The 21,000-nt window shown below is 38.3% G+C and overlaps 1 protein-coding gene across 1 annotated transcript in view; it reads left to right on the top strand.

Moving 5' to 3' along the window:
* The first annotated feature begins 596 nt into the window (after positions 1-596).
* Positions 597-21,000, top strand: part of LOC124161140 (ankyrin repeat and KH domain-containing protein mask-like) — a 28,868-nt gene continuing 8,464 nt past the window's right edge. The window contains exon 1 of the mRNA XM_046537375.1: positions 597-986. Within this exon, the coding sequence (XP_046393331.1) occupies positions 972-986 (15 nt within the window). The 5' untranslated portion in view covers positions 597-971. The remainder of the gene's footprint in view (positions 987-21,000) is intronic.

Raw genomic sequence — 21,000 nt, 5'->3', positions numbered from 1 at the left:
AATTTTGTTTTTTTCGTTTTTCAATCTCCATTAATTAAATATAATTCGTTAGTATGACTAATACCGTTGGCCATTTGTTTACAAACAAATGTTGTCGAATATCACGGGAACAGACAGCAAAGCTGCTCATAAAATAAAAATGTCGTAACTCTGAACGGCAGAGGGAACAGCGGGGCTTGAGAAAAAAACTGGGCACATGGCTATCCCATTCCCTAGACATGAGAAAAGAGAAGCATTCTCAAATAAAACACCTGATCAGGCACGACAGGATAGGAAGATAGCGTCTGAGTAAGCCAGTTTCTACCGAAAACGGGAGACGAGAGACAAAATAAACATGACATATATCACAGAACTGAACCAGGCGAGCTTGGAGACTCCAACGCGCGCATGGGACACATTTGGAAAGAGGCGAGGGAGGGGAGGGAATTGATAAAAAAAGGAGAGTGGGAAAGAGGAGAAAGCAGGGGGAAAGGTGGGAGGGGGAGGTTGAAAAGACGGAGGGGAAAGTGGGATGAGGGGGTAAAAAGAGGAGAAATGCGTGGAGAAGGAGCAGAGTGAGGGGAGGCAAGGCTGGGTTCGAAAGGTGGAATCAAGTATAAGGTCGAGAGACTGAAACGTGGATACTCTATTCTGCTATCCGCCTCCGTTTGGGAAAGGTGAGACTCCACCACCCCTCTTACCCTTACTGGCATTACACCTTTCTGTTTTCCAAGTGGGCAAAGCCCCCTCCTATTCTCTTACCCCCACCACCCATATTTATCCCTCCCCTGACGACTCCCACACTCCATAAAGGGACCAGAGAGAGAGATAGCAAGTCTGCTGCAGTTGCCGGCGAGGGACGTAAAAAAGATTCCTCCGTGGATCACCCACACGGACCGCCGTAGAAGTCGTGTCCTACCAGAGTCGGGAACCGAAGCAGCACCAGCCGGTATTCCCCCCGAGGAGCGGCAACGCAACAACAACACAGCAACATGGAGCCTTCTCAGGCAAGTTTCTCGGAGCGGCGACAGTTGCCTCTCTGCTTAGGATGTCACTCACGCAATCTTGTCTCCCTCCGTCGACCTTGGATTCCATCCTTCTATTGTCTTATTTTTTTCGTTCGCAACGAGCCCAAGTTCATGAGCCGTTTAAGTCCGCGAGAGGATACCAATATATTTCAGGGGAATACTCGTGTATCTGTAGGTGTAACAGTTACACCGTCACTTGTTACGTGCATGCAACAATAATAAATACGGTTAAAAGAATCCATATATGTAGCATCGTCATTTTTTACGTGAACGCAATGGAACGATGAGATGAAATGAGTTCCTTGATTGCTTCAGCAACAAATAAAAGTCACACTATCTTTTTATCATTTGATTTTATCCAAAATTTAAGTAATTAATTTACTTAAAAGATAAGGTTATTCTTTAAGGTGCATGCAATATTCTCTGTTATTTTTTTTCCTATCTAAGGTAGACGATAGATGAAAACTTGGATGTAAAATAAGATAGAAATGATATATGCCTCAACCCTTGCTTTCAAAATATCCTGCAACTATGTAACCAAATCAATACAAAAGCCCAGAAACTGATACGTGACTGGAGCCAATGCGTCAAGAGTTACTGTCTTATTTTGGAGCTAAAAATTGTATTCGGTACCGCTTATTCTAATTGGTAGCATTCAAAAACAACTATGAAATATATTTTTGTTGCTCTGTTTATTTTTATTGTTATCTTTCAATTTCTCAATTACCCCACTTTTATTCAGCAGAGATTGGATGAATGCATACAAACCTAGTCAATTTGTATTTAATAAACGCCTACGGCAAAAATATAAACACCACAAAATCCGTAGACTAATTTCTTGCCCGTTACTAATGCATATTGAAATGAACATGGGGAATAATATATTTTCTGAATTAATTATTTAATATTTTCAATCTTATTTGTCTACATTTCAAGTTTAAATTGAAAAAATAAAAGTAAATAAAATTTACCAATATATTCGTCAATGACATATACCATATGATTATGTAATAAAAATAGAAAAACACACAAATAATTTTATTCAGTACTAATGTTCTGTAATAATATTAGACTCTTGGAGAATTAATATTTGCAAATTTTTGGTTGGTCCACCTAAATAAATGAAAAATCTGATTATTATTATCTTAAAGTCGAAGGAAAATCAATGAATTAGTCTTTATTATCTCAAAGAACACGATTACAGATGTACTAGCAATTAAAAGTCACAAATACTTGTGCAACTCCCACCTGTATTCGACTTATTCCTTGGGCTCTCATTAGAAAGGTACTATGGGAAATCAATCTTTTCATGCGAATCATCTTAAGATAAAGTCCACTTGCAACTGAAACAGACCTTATTCATTGGGAAATTGTCAATTTAATGGAAAAAATGTAGAAGCTGATACCAAAATTCACAGAGAAAATACTTCCACAGAGGATTCCACATTTATTCCATAGGTTGAATAGATTTCCTTCAAAGATTTGGTATTTGTTTTCTTTCATTCAGTTCGTTTTACAGTTTTGAAATTTGCGCAGATTTAATATGAAAAAAGACATTCATACAAGGAAAAATTATTTATGATTCGAGGATAGCATGGTTAAATAATCAATTAAAGGCTCATCAATGCATAAGGCAATACGCTATTAGGCAATTTCCGCTTCACCTGGTTTAAATTAGGGCTTTAACGTTCAATTACTGCCATAATTAGTATACTTATTCTTTCAATATCAATAATTTTTAATTCATATTAAACTTGGAGCACAATTTGCTTTCTTAGTATTGCTTCCATTCCATTGCGATTAAATTGATTTCAGAAAAATGGAGAGAGAGAAAATTCTTGTAGAAATTGAATTGATTATATTATTGCATATCAGGTCCCTGTTTTTACACAGCACCATATGCTTATCTTCACCTACACCGGAAATTTAAGAACGTGTATTTTCCATAAACGTGTTTTTACGTTTGAGTCAGGGCCAGGTTACTTTTTACGCCGAATAACTAATAAAGAACAATTCAATTGGAGATTTGAACTAAATACCAATATTTATACCTCTCATTCAAATGGTTAAGTGAAATTAACTTCATTTTGACTCTTAATGTTTCAACTTTGAAACATTAATCAAAAACGCATTAAAAATAACCACTAAACTAATACTAAATAAAGGGTACTAATATTACGCTAATATAGCACTTGATGACATAAATGAGCATAAGAAGAAAATTGCGGCTTTTACCTTCGGTATTATAAGTAAATTGACTGAATCGGCTTCAATCAATACAAAAAACAAAATAAAATGAAAAATAATATTAAGAACCAAAAAGAAAAATAAATGAGAAAATATCATGTGATAATATTTGGTCCTTAGCTTTTGCAGGGACTTGTTGGAGAACAACTAAGAACTAGGAAGCCTTATGTTGGGGTTTCATACCATGAATGATTTATGGAAGACATCTTTTAATGAAACATAGAATACATTTTGATGCCATATTACTGGCAGGAACGAAAGTAAAAGAAAGAGCCAACGCGTTTAAAGGCTAGACCCATTTCGCTCTCCCTTTCATTACGTTTCAAAATGTGCTTGCATCAATGATAGATGAAAGGCCTTAAAGTACTTTGGATCACAGAAAAATCAATGCCAAAGCACAAAAAAAATAAGAAATACTCTTCATTTTTTCTAAAACTGTTGTTGTGACCTCAAAGTGAACAAGAAGAAATTTTAGCTTAGGTGCATGCGGCAAAGATTGGATTGGTATAATTCGATATCATACGATGGGGCTTATTGGCTGAGTATATCGGTATCATTTACACTTCAGTTGTTATTTTCACTGAAAATTCTATATGCATGGAGTTTAATGCTAAAAATATGAAGAAGTTACGGGATTTATTAAAATCGATGCATAAATATATTCTTCAACTCTTTCCATTTCCCATGAAAGTACCTACTTAAGTTGGGATTTCAATTCAACTGGTTTGTTATTTACAACAATGGCGTTTGTTCTCCAAACGTCTGTTTCGATTCAAAATTGGATTACCATTGCAGTTAAGGCTCACGAAGAAGTATCAGAATTAAAATGAAATCTACATTTATGTGCATTTTCTAACTTTTACGTCTTCCATAGTAATAATACTGAATCCCAGAATTCAATTATTACCTCAGTCTACTGTACAGCCATTCCGAACACCTTTGCATGCATATTATCATTTAAGACATAGCATGGCCTCACGAACAATGACGAGGTACATCGCGAGCGATAACGCAGATGCACAAGCATTGAACGGAAAACGATCGATCATCTCTACAATCACTTTCCTCAGATAACCGTTTGGGTCGCTAACACAATCTCGTGAATGACACGAACGGTGTCAAATCAGTCACCACTCTAGCAAATGGAGACGTACGGAAGACCTTCACTGAGGGCGCAACGGGGTCAATGACTTTGCGCCACGCAGCGAGGAGGAGTAGCTACAGTCTCGACTTAAAAGCGGTCGGACCGGAGCCGCCGAGTATTCCCATTCGCCGTGACACAAGTGGCCAGCCTTAGTTTTTCATCATTTTCAATGTGAAGGATGCTAACCGGTTTTTAGGATTCCTGTAGTCATTTTTCAGAACGTGGTAACCTTCGACTATGCGGTTTTGTTTTCATATACAGCAAAAAAAGACATTGTAAATGCCGCTGTTTACCATGGCTGCCCATGAAGACTCGTTACTTTAAATGTCACAGCAAAGATTTCGCGCCCATCGCTCAGCAGCTAAGTATCTACCATCGAATGACTTGCTTTCCCTTCAGTACTGTTGCTACTAATGTGGTGAGCTCACCGGTTTTATTAGTTGATGGTTGTAGGCACATGAAAGAATGTGGAATAGCCTTGAAATAAAAAGAATATCGGGAATAGCAGCAGGACACCAATTTCAGGAGGAAAAATAATCAACTTCCAATATCCATAAAATAGAAAAAACAATACAAGAGTGACAATTATCATTTAGCTGACGAAAATTCATTGATTTTACATACTACCACTACATACTTAAGAATTCCTAATTTTATTTTTATTTTTCCTCTTTCGTTATATTGAATAATTGAAGGTTTTTTGTAGCATTGTATATTTATGAAAAATAACTGAATACCTTTAATTTAAGAACTTTTGAGAAACGATGTAGGTACACAATTTCCAGATTATCTTATGATCTAAATTTTAGGATTTTTGATAATTTCAAGTATTTTATGATAGTGCATTCATACACATACATATTTGTCATTATTTAATTGATAGGAAATACTGACATTTGATAAGTTTTAAGATGAAACACATTTGATACAAATTTTAATTCCACTATCATTATAGTAAAATTAAATTCCACCACTCTCATATATTTTTACTCTAATATATAGATAAACTCCATTGAATTCCAATAGATTTAACCTGAATGTGCATCAAGTATTAAGGCTTCGTTATTTAACCTTCGCTGGTACTCTTATACGCATATTTAATCCAGTATCTTCTGACCTGTAGGCTACTTGGCAATAAACTCAAAAGATAACGGAGTAAGGCCCAAATGCTTACGCCTTTTTCAGGGCGATTTAAATTAATATTGTATGCTAAAAAAGAGCTCTCGTGAAAAAGAAATCAACGTTGCCCACGCCGTCGTGTACTTAGACCTTCCACTGAGCGTCTAAGGGTAGCATATCTGATTTTAAATTAACTACTTGATGAGAAACCACAAATGGCCACCTCACGCTTCGAGTAATTTATTTGGGCGTGACCGAAGGCTTCTACCGAGATTTGGACCCGGAACCCATCGGTAAGCAGCTAAGCACTCTACTCACTAAGTTACCGTTCTACTGATTCATTACAATTGATGAGCGAGTCAGAAAGACATACCTACTAAATATCGAAACCAATAATATATCAGAAATAGTGGTCATATAAAAACGAATATGTTATAATTTTTTCTAAAAAAACTAGACTGATAAACTGGAAATATGCTGTTTTTCAATGAAATTTTGACCAAAAAATGAAAATAGAAAGGCTTTGGTGGATTGGAAAAATCTCGACTTTTAAATTGAGTTGGATGGTAAAAATTTGGATTACACTCAAAGGATGTGAATGAATAGAGATTGTAACCTTATTGAAGAGGCTGATGGCCATTTTGTCTTGGGTATAAGAGGAAAAAATGACGGATGCCACGATAAAAATATTAACCCTGCAGATTAAAATAGGTTTAAATATATAGAATTTTTGGCTTTTCCTGATTTGATCCATAGCTTTCATGCATCTGTGATTTTCTAATAAGAGAAGGCTATTAAAATGGTATTTTATTCGCCAGTAAACGTAACCTAAATTTACAGCATCATTATTTCATACCCCTTACAAATATTTAAAATACCACGTTCCTCTTAACAATACACCTTAATCCAATTAATCACAGCACCACATTTTTCTGTTACTTGTTCACCATTGGTCTATCAAAATAAAAATATTGCAGAAATTCACATTTATTGACGCGGGAAAAAATATCTGAAAAAGCCGCGGATGGATGGTATCGCTGTGACAGTGAAAGCTTAAGACCATTCCGTGCAAATTCGTGCCATCGTTGTGGATATAGCTAAAAATAAATTTATTGTAGACTTATAAGATAAATTTTAAAATGTGTCATTTTTATGGATGGCAACGCGGTTTCAATGAATTCATAAACGGTTGAGAGACTCAAACCACCGCTACAACCATACCTATCAATAATATTTAATAATTTGAGGCTTAAACATGAGCGGCGGTGGAACATATATGAATTGTCATGAGAAAACAATCCTCCTGGACTGGGAATCAAAACACGGACCACTACTTTCCGGGAAAATGCTCAGACGAATATGCTTTCCAGGTTCCTAATTCCATTGCCAATTGCATCGAGGCTCATGGTGCCAGATGCTGGGTAGCGAGGTGTTCTCCGCAGTGATCCGGAAAGCTAGTTCCGTTCGTGTTTCGATTCCCGATTCAGGGGAGTTTTTACTCTGTGTATTTCATGTAATTTTGACGGCCGTTCAGACGGCAGGATCGACAAATTACAAACTAATACGTTTTTATTTAGGTTTGATGTTAATAAATTTCTTTTTACTGTATATCATCGTGGCTGCGGGCTACGAAAAATCAATTATACGGCTCATCTCTGCGTTCCGGTCCATTACGCAGACCACGGTTATATCCAAGTTCCAATTTCCCTTGGCAATTTTACTGAGATTCAATGGTGCTAGATCTTGGGCCCTTGAGCCCCGTCAATGATGGCCACCCAAGGGAATAAGGGCTTTAACGTGCTAACGTCGTACCTGGCGGTAAATTTTGTTTTTTTTTCAAGTTTATCGTGCGAACAACGGAGAAATTCACATTAAGAAAAAACAACTATTGCTACATGAAAAAATTTAAAATTAGCATTGGAATTAAAAAACCTGAGTAGTGTTCGTGGTTCGATTCCCAAACTTGGGGAATATTTTCTCAACACAACCGATGTGAATTTTACTATCGTTTATGCGACAGATTTCAAGTAAACCATATTGCAAAAATCATTTGTAATAAATATGAAGAGCTATCCATTTAATTCTGAAAATCGGTATAAAAATGTGAGGCCAAAACCAAACAGCCACGTAAATATTAATGAACACAATACCTTTTCATCAAGAGACGGAAACCAAGCGGAACTAGGTTGCATCCTTTCGGGTATCCATAACCTTGTCCTCGCGCCATAAAAATGGGTTCACGTACCACCTGAATAAACATTATTTCCATAGGCATACAGATGTAGAGCTTCAATGGGCAGGCTAAATTTATCTTTTAGCATACTATCTGAGTTGGGAAACGATATCCTGTTGATTTTCTCCCCCTACCTTCTGTATCTATGCTTAAACAGTTCAACGGTATCTTAGACATTGTGTGTGTATCACATGCTGAATGTTCGTCACCTATCATTCTGGATTACTTTAGTGAAATGTTCAACAAAATTGTGGCTTTTAAATTTTCCAAAAATATCCAGGCGGGAATTGCGTTGACTGAGAGCGAACAACTGGTTGAAAAGGTGGATCAGTGTTCTAGTTTCAAGGGTCCTTCACGAAATTTTATTGAAAAATGACTTTATTCGCTGTAGAAAATGCCCGTATACAGACATACATAATCCTATTGAAAAATAGGTACTTATCATGCTAAAAAACATAAAAAACCTCCATTATTATTCTGGTTAATATGGGTAGGGTATTAAGTAGATATCAACTGAAAATAAGCACGAAGAAAACCAAGATCTTAGCATGCAGCAGAAGAGAAGAAGTCAAGACCAACATTAAAATAGGGAGGCAAAAACTGATAGAGGTGGATGAATTCTGTTATTTGGGAAGCAAGATAGCAAGTGACGGGAGAAGCAAGAAAGAAATTATCAGCAGAATAGCCCAGGCGAAGAGAGCATTCCACCAAAAGAGAGACCTGCTTACAGCGGGAAACTTAAATATGGAAGTAAAGAAACAATTCATAAGAACCTACACCTGGAGTACGCTCCTATACGGAAGCGAGGCATGGACAATGACCGCAGCGGAGAAATCAAGGATAGAGGCCTTTGAAATGTGTTGCTTCAGAAGAATGATGAAAATCAAATGGATCGACCGAGTTAGTAACGAGGAAGTCCTAAGAAGAGTAGGAGAGAAGAAAAGCCTCATGAAAACCTTAATAAGAAGACGGAACAACCTTATAGGCCACATCTTGAGACATGATGGCCTGATGAAGACAATCGTCGAAGGACAAGTTGGAGGCAAGAATGGAAAAGGAAGACCTCGAACAAAATATATGGAACAAGTAAAGAGAGATGTGAAAGAGAAGAAATACGTAGGTGTGAAAAGATTAGCTGATAGGAGAACTGAGTGGAGAGCTGCGTCAAATCAATCCTAGGATTGTTGACCAGTGATGATGATGAACGTCCGATGAATTTAACGGGATGGAAGATAAGTTTGGAAAATAAAATGGATACAAACTCATTTACTGATTAATACAGAGGTTCTAATTGACGCGGGTGTTTCAAGAGATTCTCATTCCGTTGATGACCACTAAATATTTTTCTAGGGAGGTTCAAAGAGCAAATACAAGCTCCGACCAAATGACGGATATCGGTCAAGCCAAATGACATACTTTAGAGAGAGTGCATACTGATCAAAGATAACATTCAATCATCTGTGTAATGGATTTGATATTGTATAGAATCTCTTTGAATACGGATTTGAATGGGAGTTTCACGGATTCTATGGAATAGAGTTACAATATTGGTTTGCCGCTTTATATGGTGTATAGTATGGCATCGAATACATTTGAATTTACTGATTATGGGGTGATACAGCTGAAAGAATTGAGGCCAAGGATTGATTACATAGCTTTCATTGAAGAAAAGACTGAAATTTGTGAATATGATGTAAAAACGATATCATAGGATCCATAATAAAATATTTCTCCCGTGCAAAGACGTCATCTCATGCTTAACTATAACCACTGGTGGCGAATATGAGAGAGGATAATACAGCATGTCTTACACCAATTTCTCTCAAGATAGAAATCAGATAATTCATTAAATTTATTTCAAAGTTTTGCGTGGAGAGTAATTTTATCAGGATTTAGTACTTAATGCCCAAGTTTAACAGACTTTTCCTGTAGGTTTTGTCAAAAGCTTCAAAAATTTAGAAAAATAACGAAATAAAGGGACGAGGGACTGTGAAAAAAGTTTTAAATTCACTTAATGCGCGCTATGGAATTCCACAAATAAAAACAGAGACATTTTCTTATATTATACTATGCGGTAGTGACAGGACTAAGTAGACCAGAACGGAAATTTCGTTTCGAATGTCCATTAAATCCTATTTTTTCTATTAAAGACGTAAATAATTGTAAATGTTACCGTTGAATTTGCCTGCACATAGTTAATTACCGGAAAGTTGAAAAGAAGCTACCAACCCAATCAATCATAATTGAAGTACTGTTTGGGGTATTTTATCATTAACGGAAGACTATCTTCAGCAGACATGTAAGCAAAATCTCATTGTTACGTAATGCATGATAAGGTGTCCATTTTTAAGAGAGGATGTGGAAAATGATTGATAGCTTACTACACATATCCAACACTTTTGCAGTCAGTATGGAAAAAATTAATAATTAATATCACCTTATCATCCATAAAAAAGCGAAAGTAAACTCAAGCGCTGTTTATGTATCATTTGGTGCAACTGCATTACATAGTTTAATGGAATACAAAGTAACTGAAACACATGCTTTGGTTGTGAAAAGAAAGCATGGATAGCGAAAAACATCATGAAAAACGATAGTAATGCATCAGCTATTTGTTGAGGTATCTAGAATATTTCATTGCTGAATACTAAAGATTAATATAGTTAAATTATATGAGTATTCAATAAGTTTATTTATGATATTTCCAATTTTTTTCTGCTTTTGCCAACGTTTCGATTAATTTTACAACCATCTTCAAGGTCAAATAAATTATGATTGTTTTCTTAAACTGTTTTCCATATTCGTTGATATTCATTTGTAGATGTTGAGCTCAACTTAACCAAACATCAAGGAATGATAAATACCATTTATTCTGTGATGCGGTGTGAATAATTTTATCGGGCTAACTTCTGGCCGGTGCGAGAGAAAGATGAAAAATAAAATCCGGTAACCAAATACCGGAAATTTTTCTTTTCCCATCCAGCATTCCTCAACCCCAAAACATCTCGGAAGCCCGCTTCAGCGGTGGCATCACCTTTCCCTTCATGGTCGTAATTTTTCGATCGCCCGGAAAGCAGAAAGAGAGTTCAGCGAACCTTGTTTCAATCTCTCGGCCCAGCCAAAACTTTTCAAGTTCACACCCCCCTCCCACTCTCAACCCTTCCTCCCCTATTTATTCTGTCCGGTACCACCGTTCGCCCAAATGTACCCCCTCGGGGTGAAGAGCACCACGCCCAAACGTGAATCTCCCTACCTCCCTTCCCCCCCCAACGGACTCGTCCCTCTTGAACCGACACTGTATAATGCCACTCGCGGTTCTCGACCCTGCCAAGGGCGAATACAAACCCTCCGTCCTCCTCTCTCGCTTCCCACACGGTCAGCCCTCGACTTTCCTCAACATCCCATCTCTCCTCTCTCTCACTCGAAGACAACTCAAACCGCCGAGCTTACATCACCCCTCCCAACGTCCCACACCTAACTCCCCTCCCAGCCCACCAACCTTTGTCGTAGCCTCCTTCTTAATATCCCGCCACCTGCAACATACATATGGCCGGATAGAGAAACATTCATTCATAATGGTGCAATGCTAGGATCATTATCACTTAAGTATACCGGGACTAGCCACGGCAGTGGTGCAGCGAGGGAGGTTTGGGGCATAAAACCTTCCCAAAAGCTCAGAGAAATTTTTAAGTTCGATGCATTATGCTTAATTGGATTAATTTTACTTATTAAATAGCGTTAGGTTTAACAAAATATCCTTCCGAAGGCCTTAAAACTCACCATTTTGAAACATTTTTCTTTGTGGGCCTCCGCACCTCCCGCTTACCCTGGCGGATATTCCATACTCCCCACACCTCCAGTATTAGTTGCTCCGAAACCCCCCACCCCAAGCCATTATTCATAGCTGCGCCCCTGAGCCACGGTGATAAATTTACGGTGTCACCCGCGACGGAAAAATTGTGCGAAAAATCCAAAGAGAAAAAAAAAACATTCGCCTTGACTTGGATACGAACCCGGATCTCCCGATTTGCGGTCGAGTACTTTAGCCAGTTAAGCTACCGTGGAAATATGAGGACTATACCGGACACCTCCAAGCGAACAGATCTGCGTTTTCAAAGTTCGGGCTTCGCTCTCCGGCTGTGGCGCTGCGCCCACGATTTGGACTGCTTGTCGCATCATATGCTCAGCAGTCCATACCACCTTTTTATCTCTGAGGATTTTTCGCACAATCATAATCATTATTAATGATTGGCTGCTTCCAGGTTCTCGCGTCCCGCGTCTTTTCATCTCAAGCGACGACATGTTTCGTTGCAGATTGCTTCTTCAGGTCCGAAGTGTAGGATGCAGGTGGTGATTTCCTTAAACACCTTTCCTTCAGCTGGGGGCCGGTTCGTTTTGGTACGCTTTCTTGTTTTCGCTGAAAACTCGTTCCGAACCGCTGGGCAGTGTAGTGTAGCCATCTTCTCTATTGAAATTATTTGGGTTTTTTTTATTTCGATGGCTTCTCCAATGAGTCTCGGATGATAGCGTCTTTCCTTTTTTGATTAATCTTGCTTCTACCACATTTACATTGCGTTTCGGTCTGCTCAATGTGTGTTCGGCGATGGCTGAGGTACGAAACTGCCTATTTTTAATTGCTATCCGGTGTTATTGAAAGCACACCAAAACGAACCGGTCCCCGGCTGAAGAAAGGGCATATGAGGAAATCACCAACTGCATCCTACACTTCGGACCTGAAGAAGCAAACTGCAACTAAACATGTCGTCGCCTGAGATGAACAGACGCGAGAGAGAACCTGGAAGCAGCCAATCATTAATAATGATTATTATTGTGCGAAAAATCCACAGAGATAAAAAGGTGGTATGGACTGCTGAGCATATGATGCGACAAGTAGTGACAAAGGTAATACTTGACCAACTGTATCGACACCACTCCGCGGAAGCCTTCTTTCCAACATAATCATTATTAGCCAACAATCCGAAGATTGGTCTGACGTAGTAATGGAAAATATTGTTTTCGATTAAAATCTAGTTTTAATGGTAAAAAATCGAAAATATTGATTTCTTTTAGTTTCGACCCAAATTCGATTTTTTTAATTCAATCTTGACCATTTCGTTTGATCTCAGTAGCATTTTTACCGGGCTATCATAACGTCATCCATCAAGTGTGATAGACTTCTCTCTTAGTTAGGTAGAATTGAAAAGGCAGCTATCCTTTCCGCTCTCATATCCGCTATTCTTCTAATAGAGACGTATTTCTTCTCTTTAACATATTTTATAACGTGTCCTATGCAACTCATTCGGGGACGTCCCTTGCCATTCTTGGCAAACTAAGTACTTCCTCGTTACTTACGCGGTTCATCCATTTTATTTTCATGATTCTTTGGTAGCGTCATATTTCCAATGCCTCCACTCATGACTACCCTCCTGCGGTCAATGTCCCAATCTTACCGATTCCTATCAATTTTATTACACAGAGAAGACACCAATACGTCTCACTGGAGCTTAGTTTTAGCTGCCATTTTGGGATCATTTAAATAAGTTTTCAAATTTCCGTGCGCGGTCATGAATGCAGAGGGACCGACTCATTTTTAATGTATTTTTGATATCATGAGCATTTCTATGGAAAAGTTATTAATTTGATAAGTCACACAATCACAAATATTAATCACAGTCCTAATTAAGCTTCATTCTCCGTGGAATTCGGATCGCACTGCTCGCAAGCGACACTAGTGGCGACATTTGTAAGTCCATTTGAATTTGCGGTGGAAGACAACAGAATTAGTGGCCTACAGAAGAACCCTCTATTATTATATCGGTGAAAATTATTTTAAAGCCTTATTTTTCACCTTTCCAAAGCTATTTCCTTATGTCCTATCTGGTCATCTTTGCTGGGATGGCTAATAGCCGCATAGCACAATCCTTTTGGTACCCGCAACCTCATTCTTTCATAATTTTACAGTATTAATAGTCTCCATTTCTCCATTTTCAAGTAGTTCCTGTAGTTCCTTAATCTTCCGTCGGGCGCAATGGGTCTGACAGCCACAGCGCAAGTGATTTTGCATTTCTTCGCGCCACTAGGCGATTTAGACCCTTGGCGCTTATAGCAGCTGTTTTTTTTCATATGTCCTATGCAGCCTTTTGCTTTTCGCATTTATTCCAACAAATCAGTGAAGGATAAGTCACCATATTTAAAAAAAATAATGGCACGATAAAGCAAAATAAAAGCATTATTAGCTAACTAAGTTAGCAAAGTAAAAAAAAAACACTGATCTTATAGAATTCACATGCTTAAATACATTACATATCATAATACTTATAAGCCTAAAGTGCATGTTAAATCGCACCTTGCTGGATCGGTCCGGGCAGGGGCGCAGCTAGGAGTTAAGGGGGATTTTAGGCGCCACTGTGTCTGGGGCCATATGAAGGTGTGTAAAGGGGTATATACATTCCAAATATGACATCATTTAAGTCTTCGTTTACACTAATGATGTTGCTATAAACTTAAAAGATGTACCACTGAGCCATACTAAGAGTTAATGATGTTTTTTTCTATCTGTGCCTGTCAGACACATTGCGCCTGAACTCAGCAATTCTAATATTGCGACTGCCGAAAGGTTAATGATCTTCAATGGGATCGTTGAGAGATAATGGCAATCCTTTCGATACCCACAGCCCCATTCATTCCTAGCCCTGCAATGGAAAGGTTGCTACAATGCAGCTATCCATTCTTTCCCTTCTTCAAGTTTTTACCTTTAGTTCTCTAAACCGTATTTTCTGGTTATAGAACCCAAATGAATACCCTGTTCCCTTCTTCCGTCGCTAAGGGTTATTGGCATCTAACATCAGCTAGCTTCAAAAGATATCTTCTTCGTTCCGTCCTCCTTTGCTTTCACAAAATTTTTATACAATGACCTTCATCAGGGTACTATTCCCTTTGCATTTACCCATCATTATATTTCTTTCGTGATTATTGTGTCTCATGACATGGCGGCATATCCATCGAGTCATTCCTTTTTATGGTGCTCCATAGCTACCTTTCATCCCTTCTTCTTTGATGTATCTCCTCATTTATCACTCTATCAATTTTATTCAAATCTCTCACCTTTTGAGTCGGACTTGAGATATCTCTCCCCCATGTAGGTATCTTGGTTTTCTTCAGAAGGATTTAAAGGTGAGAAAACAAACCAAGGAGAATATTTTCTTATGCATCGACGAAACAGGGACTTCATTCATAAGCAGGTCAAAAAACGGATATTTCTCGTTCGTTTCTCTATGGAAGCGAGGCTTGGACGTTGACAGCAGCAGAGAAGTTAAGAGTGAAAGCATTCGAAATGTGATGCTACCGAATAATGATGATGATAAAATGGATCGGCCGTGTAAGCAACGGGGAAGTGTTAAGAAGAGTGGGAGAAAAGAGAAGTATCCATAAAACCGTAAGCAGAAGACTGGACAACTTAGTTGGCCACATTTTTAGGCATGATGGCCTGATGAAGACAATCGCTGAAGGACTAGTGGGAGGGAAAAAGGGCAAGGCAATAGGGCACGTTATAAAGGATATAAAAGAGGAAAAACACGTCGCTATAAAAAGGTTAGCAACATGAGAGAGAAATGAAAAGCTGCGTCAAACCAATCTTAGGAACGTTGACTAATGATGAGGATGACAATTTTTTTTATTTGTTTAAAATTTTTTTAAATTCATCTCAATTACCCCCGAAAACAGCACAATATGACTTTTACATTGGAAGTTAAAGCTATCAACAACAAACAATCACACACACCCATGTCCGGAACTCGAACCCGCGATCTTCGGAATATTAGGTTAGGATTTATCCCATCCTCCACCGAGGCCGAAAGTTACATAATTAAAGCCACCTCATCATATAAATGCCAAATGTAAATATTTTTAAAGAAACAAAAGTGAAAAATGGCAAATTTTCAATAGTTTCATTCTCGGATATTTAGATATTTAGACATGGCCAGGGACCATGTATTTAGAGAAGGGTACCAAAATCTCAAGCCACATGCGCGACGAGGAAACGGTAGGAAAGGGATTGTGGAGAGAAACCTGGTGTTGGCATTTGCCAGTTCGTAAAGAGTGCGTCAAGGACGCCACGGCTTTGCATCCCATCGGACGGACAATGTTCCACCTGATGTACTCTACACACAGCCCTCAAGAGAGTGTTGTGCAAATCCTGATATATCTTCGCCGATACCGGGATTTGAACCCGGGGCCCACCAAACCATGAGCGGGTGACCCAAAACTCTAGCCACCAAACTTATCTGGTTCCCATTAAGAGTTGGAACTCTTTCATGTCGACTTATGACGAGCCGCAAGAAAAATTAGGAATGAAAAATATATTGAAAGAGAAAAAAATATGAAAATGCTCGTTCCATAGCTTTCATTTGAGAACTCTATTTACATGTACTATCGTTTTCAAAAGTATGTAGACACCCACGAGCCCCACTTAACTGATGTGGTAGGGTCGGAAAAAACTTGGAAGGTTGGCACATGAGGTAGCCTGCATTCCCAACCCGTACCCCAGCAATAGCCGACGAGGACGGACGCGGGGGCGACCGGGCTAACGAGACAGGAGTCAAACTACAGGCTCAAATGCCCTAGCGAATAGAATGCTCTGAGGAAACTCGCGTTCACGCACAGGCTGGGCCGAGGGTGTGTTTTCTCGCGAGCTCCGTGGCGAGGATTTCCTCTCTTCAGATTCATATTTGGACTCACCGTGATCACGGAATGTTTATGTGGCCCCGTATCTGAGTAGGATTAATTCACGCGCATTTGATGCACTGAAGTTATGGGGGGGGATTCGAATCTGAGCTTATTTTATTTTATTTATTTTGTGAAAGGTCAATTGATATCATCAACATAATAGATATAGTTTACTCGATAAAAAAATTAACACCGAATTTTTTCAGTGACTAATTTTTTAGCATAAATGACTAAATCTGCATTAATGAATTTATTTCAAAGCAAGTTTATTCAAAGAGTGGAAATAAGCAGGGAAAGTGGCAGAGTTTGTATTTTATTCTTGCTGCTGTCAAATTTCCGTTGAAGAAATGGATGATATACATTCGGTCATAAATTTATAATTATTTAATGTTCTCGGTTCGGTGCGGTCTGGTCAGGTTGGTTGGTCGGCTATCTCCGAGGCCCGCGAGGTTATAGGGCCCCCACAACGCTCGCGTCTATCTTGAAGTGTACGTGAAATGTGTAATAAAAAACTCAGATTACTTGAACCAAATTATTTTTAACAAATATGAAATTCTAAGCTCTGATTATTTGATTTGTTTACAGCTTAATCAGCATACAAAGTTTGTAAAACAATTAATGAAATAAAGGTTTTGAGGATAATAGAGAACCTTATGCTTTTTGAAAGAGTTATTCGAAAGTTATTGTAGAGGGTTTTTAGATTTCAGTGCGGTTTTAAGGTACAAATATACTAAATAGATAATAGAACCATCACACCTATCTATATTTTTAAGCTATGTAATTTTCATTTTCCTTAGTATTTTATTTACGAAATTGCTACCTTTAATTAACTTAAATCTACATTTTAAGAGCCAGAATAGCGTCAAAATCCATTTCTGGGCATGCGATTTCCCAAAATTTTCCCAAGGGCCCCAGCCGAGGTCACACAATCACCCCAGGCCGCCCCTTCGTCCGTTTTTAAGGGCGAAAGATTTCATGTACCAATTTACTTCTACTTTATCCTTGGAGATATTTGTATTTCGCACTCCTATTGGAAGCAAATAGTTGGTGCTTTTACTTACATAACTTCATAAACTGGTGAACAAAGATTTTGTCCTGGAGACGTCGTTGGATGATGTTAAACGTATTTTTTGCTGATTCGGAATCTGGGCTTAGATTATTTCTATCACGTCTAGTTTCATTGGGACAGCTGAATGTATGCTTTTTTCTTTTACAAAAGTAGTAATTTATTTCATTTATATATCATAATTGCATGAACAGGTAAAAATAATAATTTCCTCTCATAACATGTTGTCCTACGATGGCATGCCTTCCTATCCCAACAAAATATATAATTAAACTTGCAGTAACCTATCGTGTTTTTCGATGCAATTCATAATCAGCTTCTACTCCAAATAAGTATGTGACTGTAGGCGCGAAAAGACGTGTGTTTTTCATATGCAGGTGGTTTGAGAATTTTGTTGCTCGCAGGAAATGTCAGCTTATTACATTGTAATCGATGTGAAGTGTCTTAGCTTTCAAAGTGGGGTCAATCCATTTTAATCACCGAGGTAATGTTGCTCAGTATTTTTAATTATCCTGAATTTTTTATCATTGGTTCCCTTCAAGTATACAATCACAAAACACCATTTGAAAAAAATTTATTAGGCATACTTTTTTGGCAGACATTTTTAAAAGGGCGAATGGGCCTAAACAGAGCGTGAACTACCACGATGACTTTTGTTACGTGTGCGATGAAATTACTTTCAAGGATAAGGGGATGAATATTACCTTTTTGAGACAGTGTTTTAGACTTTATATTGACTGTCCGTTGTGTGACCTGGATACAGGATCGGAGTCTTCTTTGATATGTAGCAGGTGTCAGGCAGATGTGAAAGGCACTGGTTGGACTAATGGAAAACTTCGTATGAATTTTTCCGTCCTCATGATTCGGCGGGAAGCTAAGGATCATATTTCTGACTATTATTTTTATGAAACAAAAATTAAAGGAATAACACCGATGTCAAAACACACAGTAAAAGATCCAAACAACCTAGAATCAGCCCCACACTTGAAAATTTTACCAGTGGTGGAACCACACAAAACTAATCTTAGCGAATAATCAGAAAGTATGTGAGATTGATGGATTCGAAAACTCGAAAGACCCAATTTTCGGACCAAACATACCTGATAGGCCTCATTTTATGACGCAAGAGGATATAAGTGATCTATTGCGCAATTTAAATTTGTCTAAAAAGCAGAGTGAAGTCTTAGAATCACAGTTGAAGGGGTTGATTTTGCTAAATAGAAATACAAAAAAAATCACAACTGTACATTCTCATGAAAACAATCTTAATTTTTGCAATGATGTTTTCTCTGTTATGGATACTCTTAGTTTTGAATATAACACAGATGACTAGGTTCACGTCAGTTTAAAGGCTGTTTTCTAACATAATGAAATTGAACTCCCCTCGAAAGCATTAGCTCGTGGAACTGACATGAAAGAATCTTACCAGAATATGCAGTAAATTTTTCTCTACGCAAAATTTGTAGAAAATTAAAAGTAGCTGTATTTTTACTAGGAATACAGTTTGAATGCACGAAATATTATTGCTTCTACGACTGGGATAGCACAGACAGAAAAAGTCATTGCTTGAAAAGGATTGGCTATAACGTAAGCACTTGTTCCTGGATTCCAAAATGTCCCTTTCAACTTTTTTACGATCCTAAAAATATTTGGAAATTTGGCAACAGCAAGGATAAAATACAACCTCTGCCACTTTCCCTGCTTTTTTCCACTCTTTGAATAAACTTGCTTTGAAATAAATTCATTAATGCAGATATAGTCATTTATGCTAAAAAATTAGTCACTGAAAAAATTCGGTGTTAATTTTTTTTATCGAGTAAACTATATCTATTATGTTGATGATATCAATTGACCTTTCACAAAATAAATAAAATAAAATAAGCTCAGATTCGAATCCCCCCCCATAACTTCAGTGCATCAAATGCGCGTGAATTAATCCTACTCAGATACGGGGCCACATAAACATTCCGTGATCACGGTGAGTCCAAATATGAATCTGAAGAGAGGAAATCCTCGCCACGGAGCTCGCGAGAAAACACACCCTCGGCCCAGCCTGTGCGTGAACGCGAGTTTCCTCAGAGCATTCTATTCGCTAGGGCATTTGAGCCTGTAGTTTGACTCCTGTCTCGTTAGCCCGGTAGCCCCCGCGTCCGTCCTCGTCGGCTATTGCTGGGGTACGGGTTGGGAATGCAGGCTACCTCATGTGCCAACCTTCCAAGTTTTTTCCGACCCTACCACATCAGTTAAGTGGGGCTCGTGGGTGTCTACATACTTTTGAAAACGATAGTACGTAATTATACAAATACATTTGGAATGGACGAAGACTACGGCAAATATTCCAATGACTTTTTTTCACTGCCTGCTGCAAAATGTTACAGTGTCTCTTTCAATAGTTACTTTCAGTTGTTCAGGCATGTCTATCTCGTGTGATCTCATTTTTCCACCGCAGAGCATAGAAATGCCCAGTAATTCAAATATTTGGAAGAGACGACTTACGGCTGAACGGCAGGCACCATGAGGGAAGGGTGGATAGAAAATCGGCATTGGCATTGGCCTGCTCTTAACGAAAGGCACCAAGAAGACCATGGCTTAACGTCCCATCCAATGGACTGAGTGCTGTCCTTGAAGCACCCTACACAAAGCACTCAAGTAGACTCTGAAAAATCTCTGCCGAGAGCGGGAATTGAACATGGAATCACAAGGTGGAAATCCAAAAATCTGGACACCACAACCACCTGATGCCGTAGCAATTGATAAACTGATGATTATTTATTAAATATGGATTTAAAATTGCACATTTCAATTTCTTGCATCAGCTTGATCCTGGCAACAGCCGATACTGATTGCTCTTCCCTCACAGGAGTTCCCTCCCAAACGTATTTGCGTCTATGACTAAATTATCTGGATCAAACACAACGTGTACAAAGAATGGAGGGGAAACACTATCCATGGCATGCTACAAGTACCTTGCTGGAGGATTCCACGTGATTATAGAGTACATAGAAAGTAGAATAGTACTTACAATATCGAATTTGTTTGGTTATACTCAGTTTATAATAGAATGAATCGTGGGTAAAAAAAAGCAAGTGCCAATAATAAAATTCAATTTTAGTTTCCAAGTAATTAAAAAAATCAATCAAGATAGATGTATATATTACTTTCCGATAAAAAATAGGCGCATACTTGTAAAATATTACTATTATAGTACTCTACCGATTAAGGTAGGTTTCCATGGAGTACTAAAGAAGTGATCTGGGAGCCTCCCTTTCCTTCCAGCGCTGCCTTCTTCGATTCACTGTAAGGCCTACTCCCTTTAAATCTATCTAAAAATTCTATTCTTTTCCTTCCCCTCCCTCGTTTACCTAACATTCTACCCTCTAACATTATTTTCAACATCCCCTACCCTACTAAGTTTTGAGTACTCGCTCCATCCAAACCTTCTGTCTCCCCCGAATCTCAT

This window comes from Ischnura elegans, chromosome 6 (genome assembly GCF_921293095.1).
Source record: "Ischnura elegans chromosome 6, ioIscEleg1.1, whole genome shotgun sequence".
Lineage (NCBI taxonomy): Eukaryota > Metazoa > Arthropoda > Insecta > Odonata > Coenagrionidae > Ischnura > Ischnura elegans.
The sequence above is the reverse complement of the archived record's forward strand: the minus strand, read 5'-3'. Positions and strand labels throughout refer to the sequence as shown.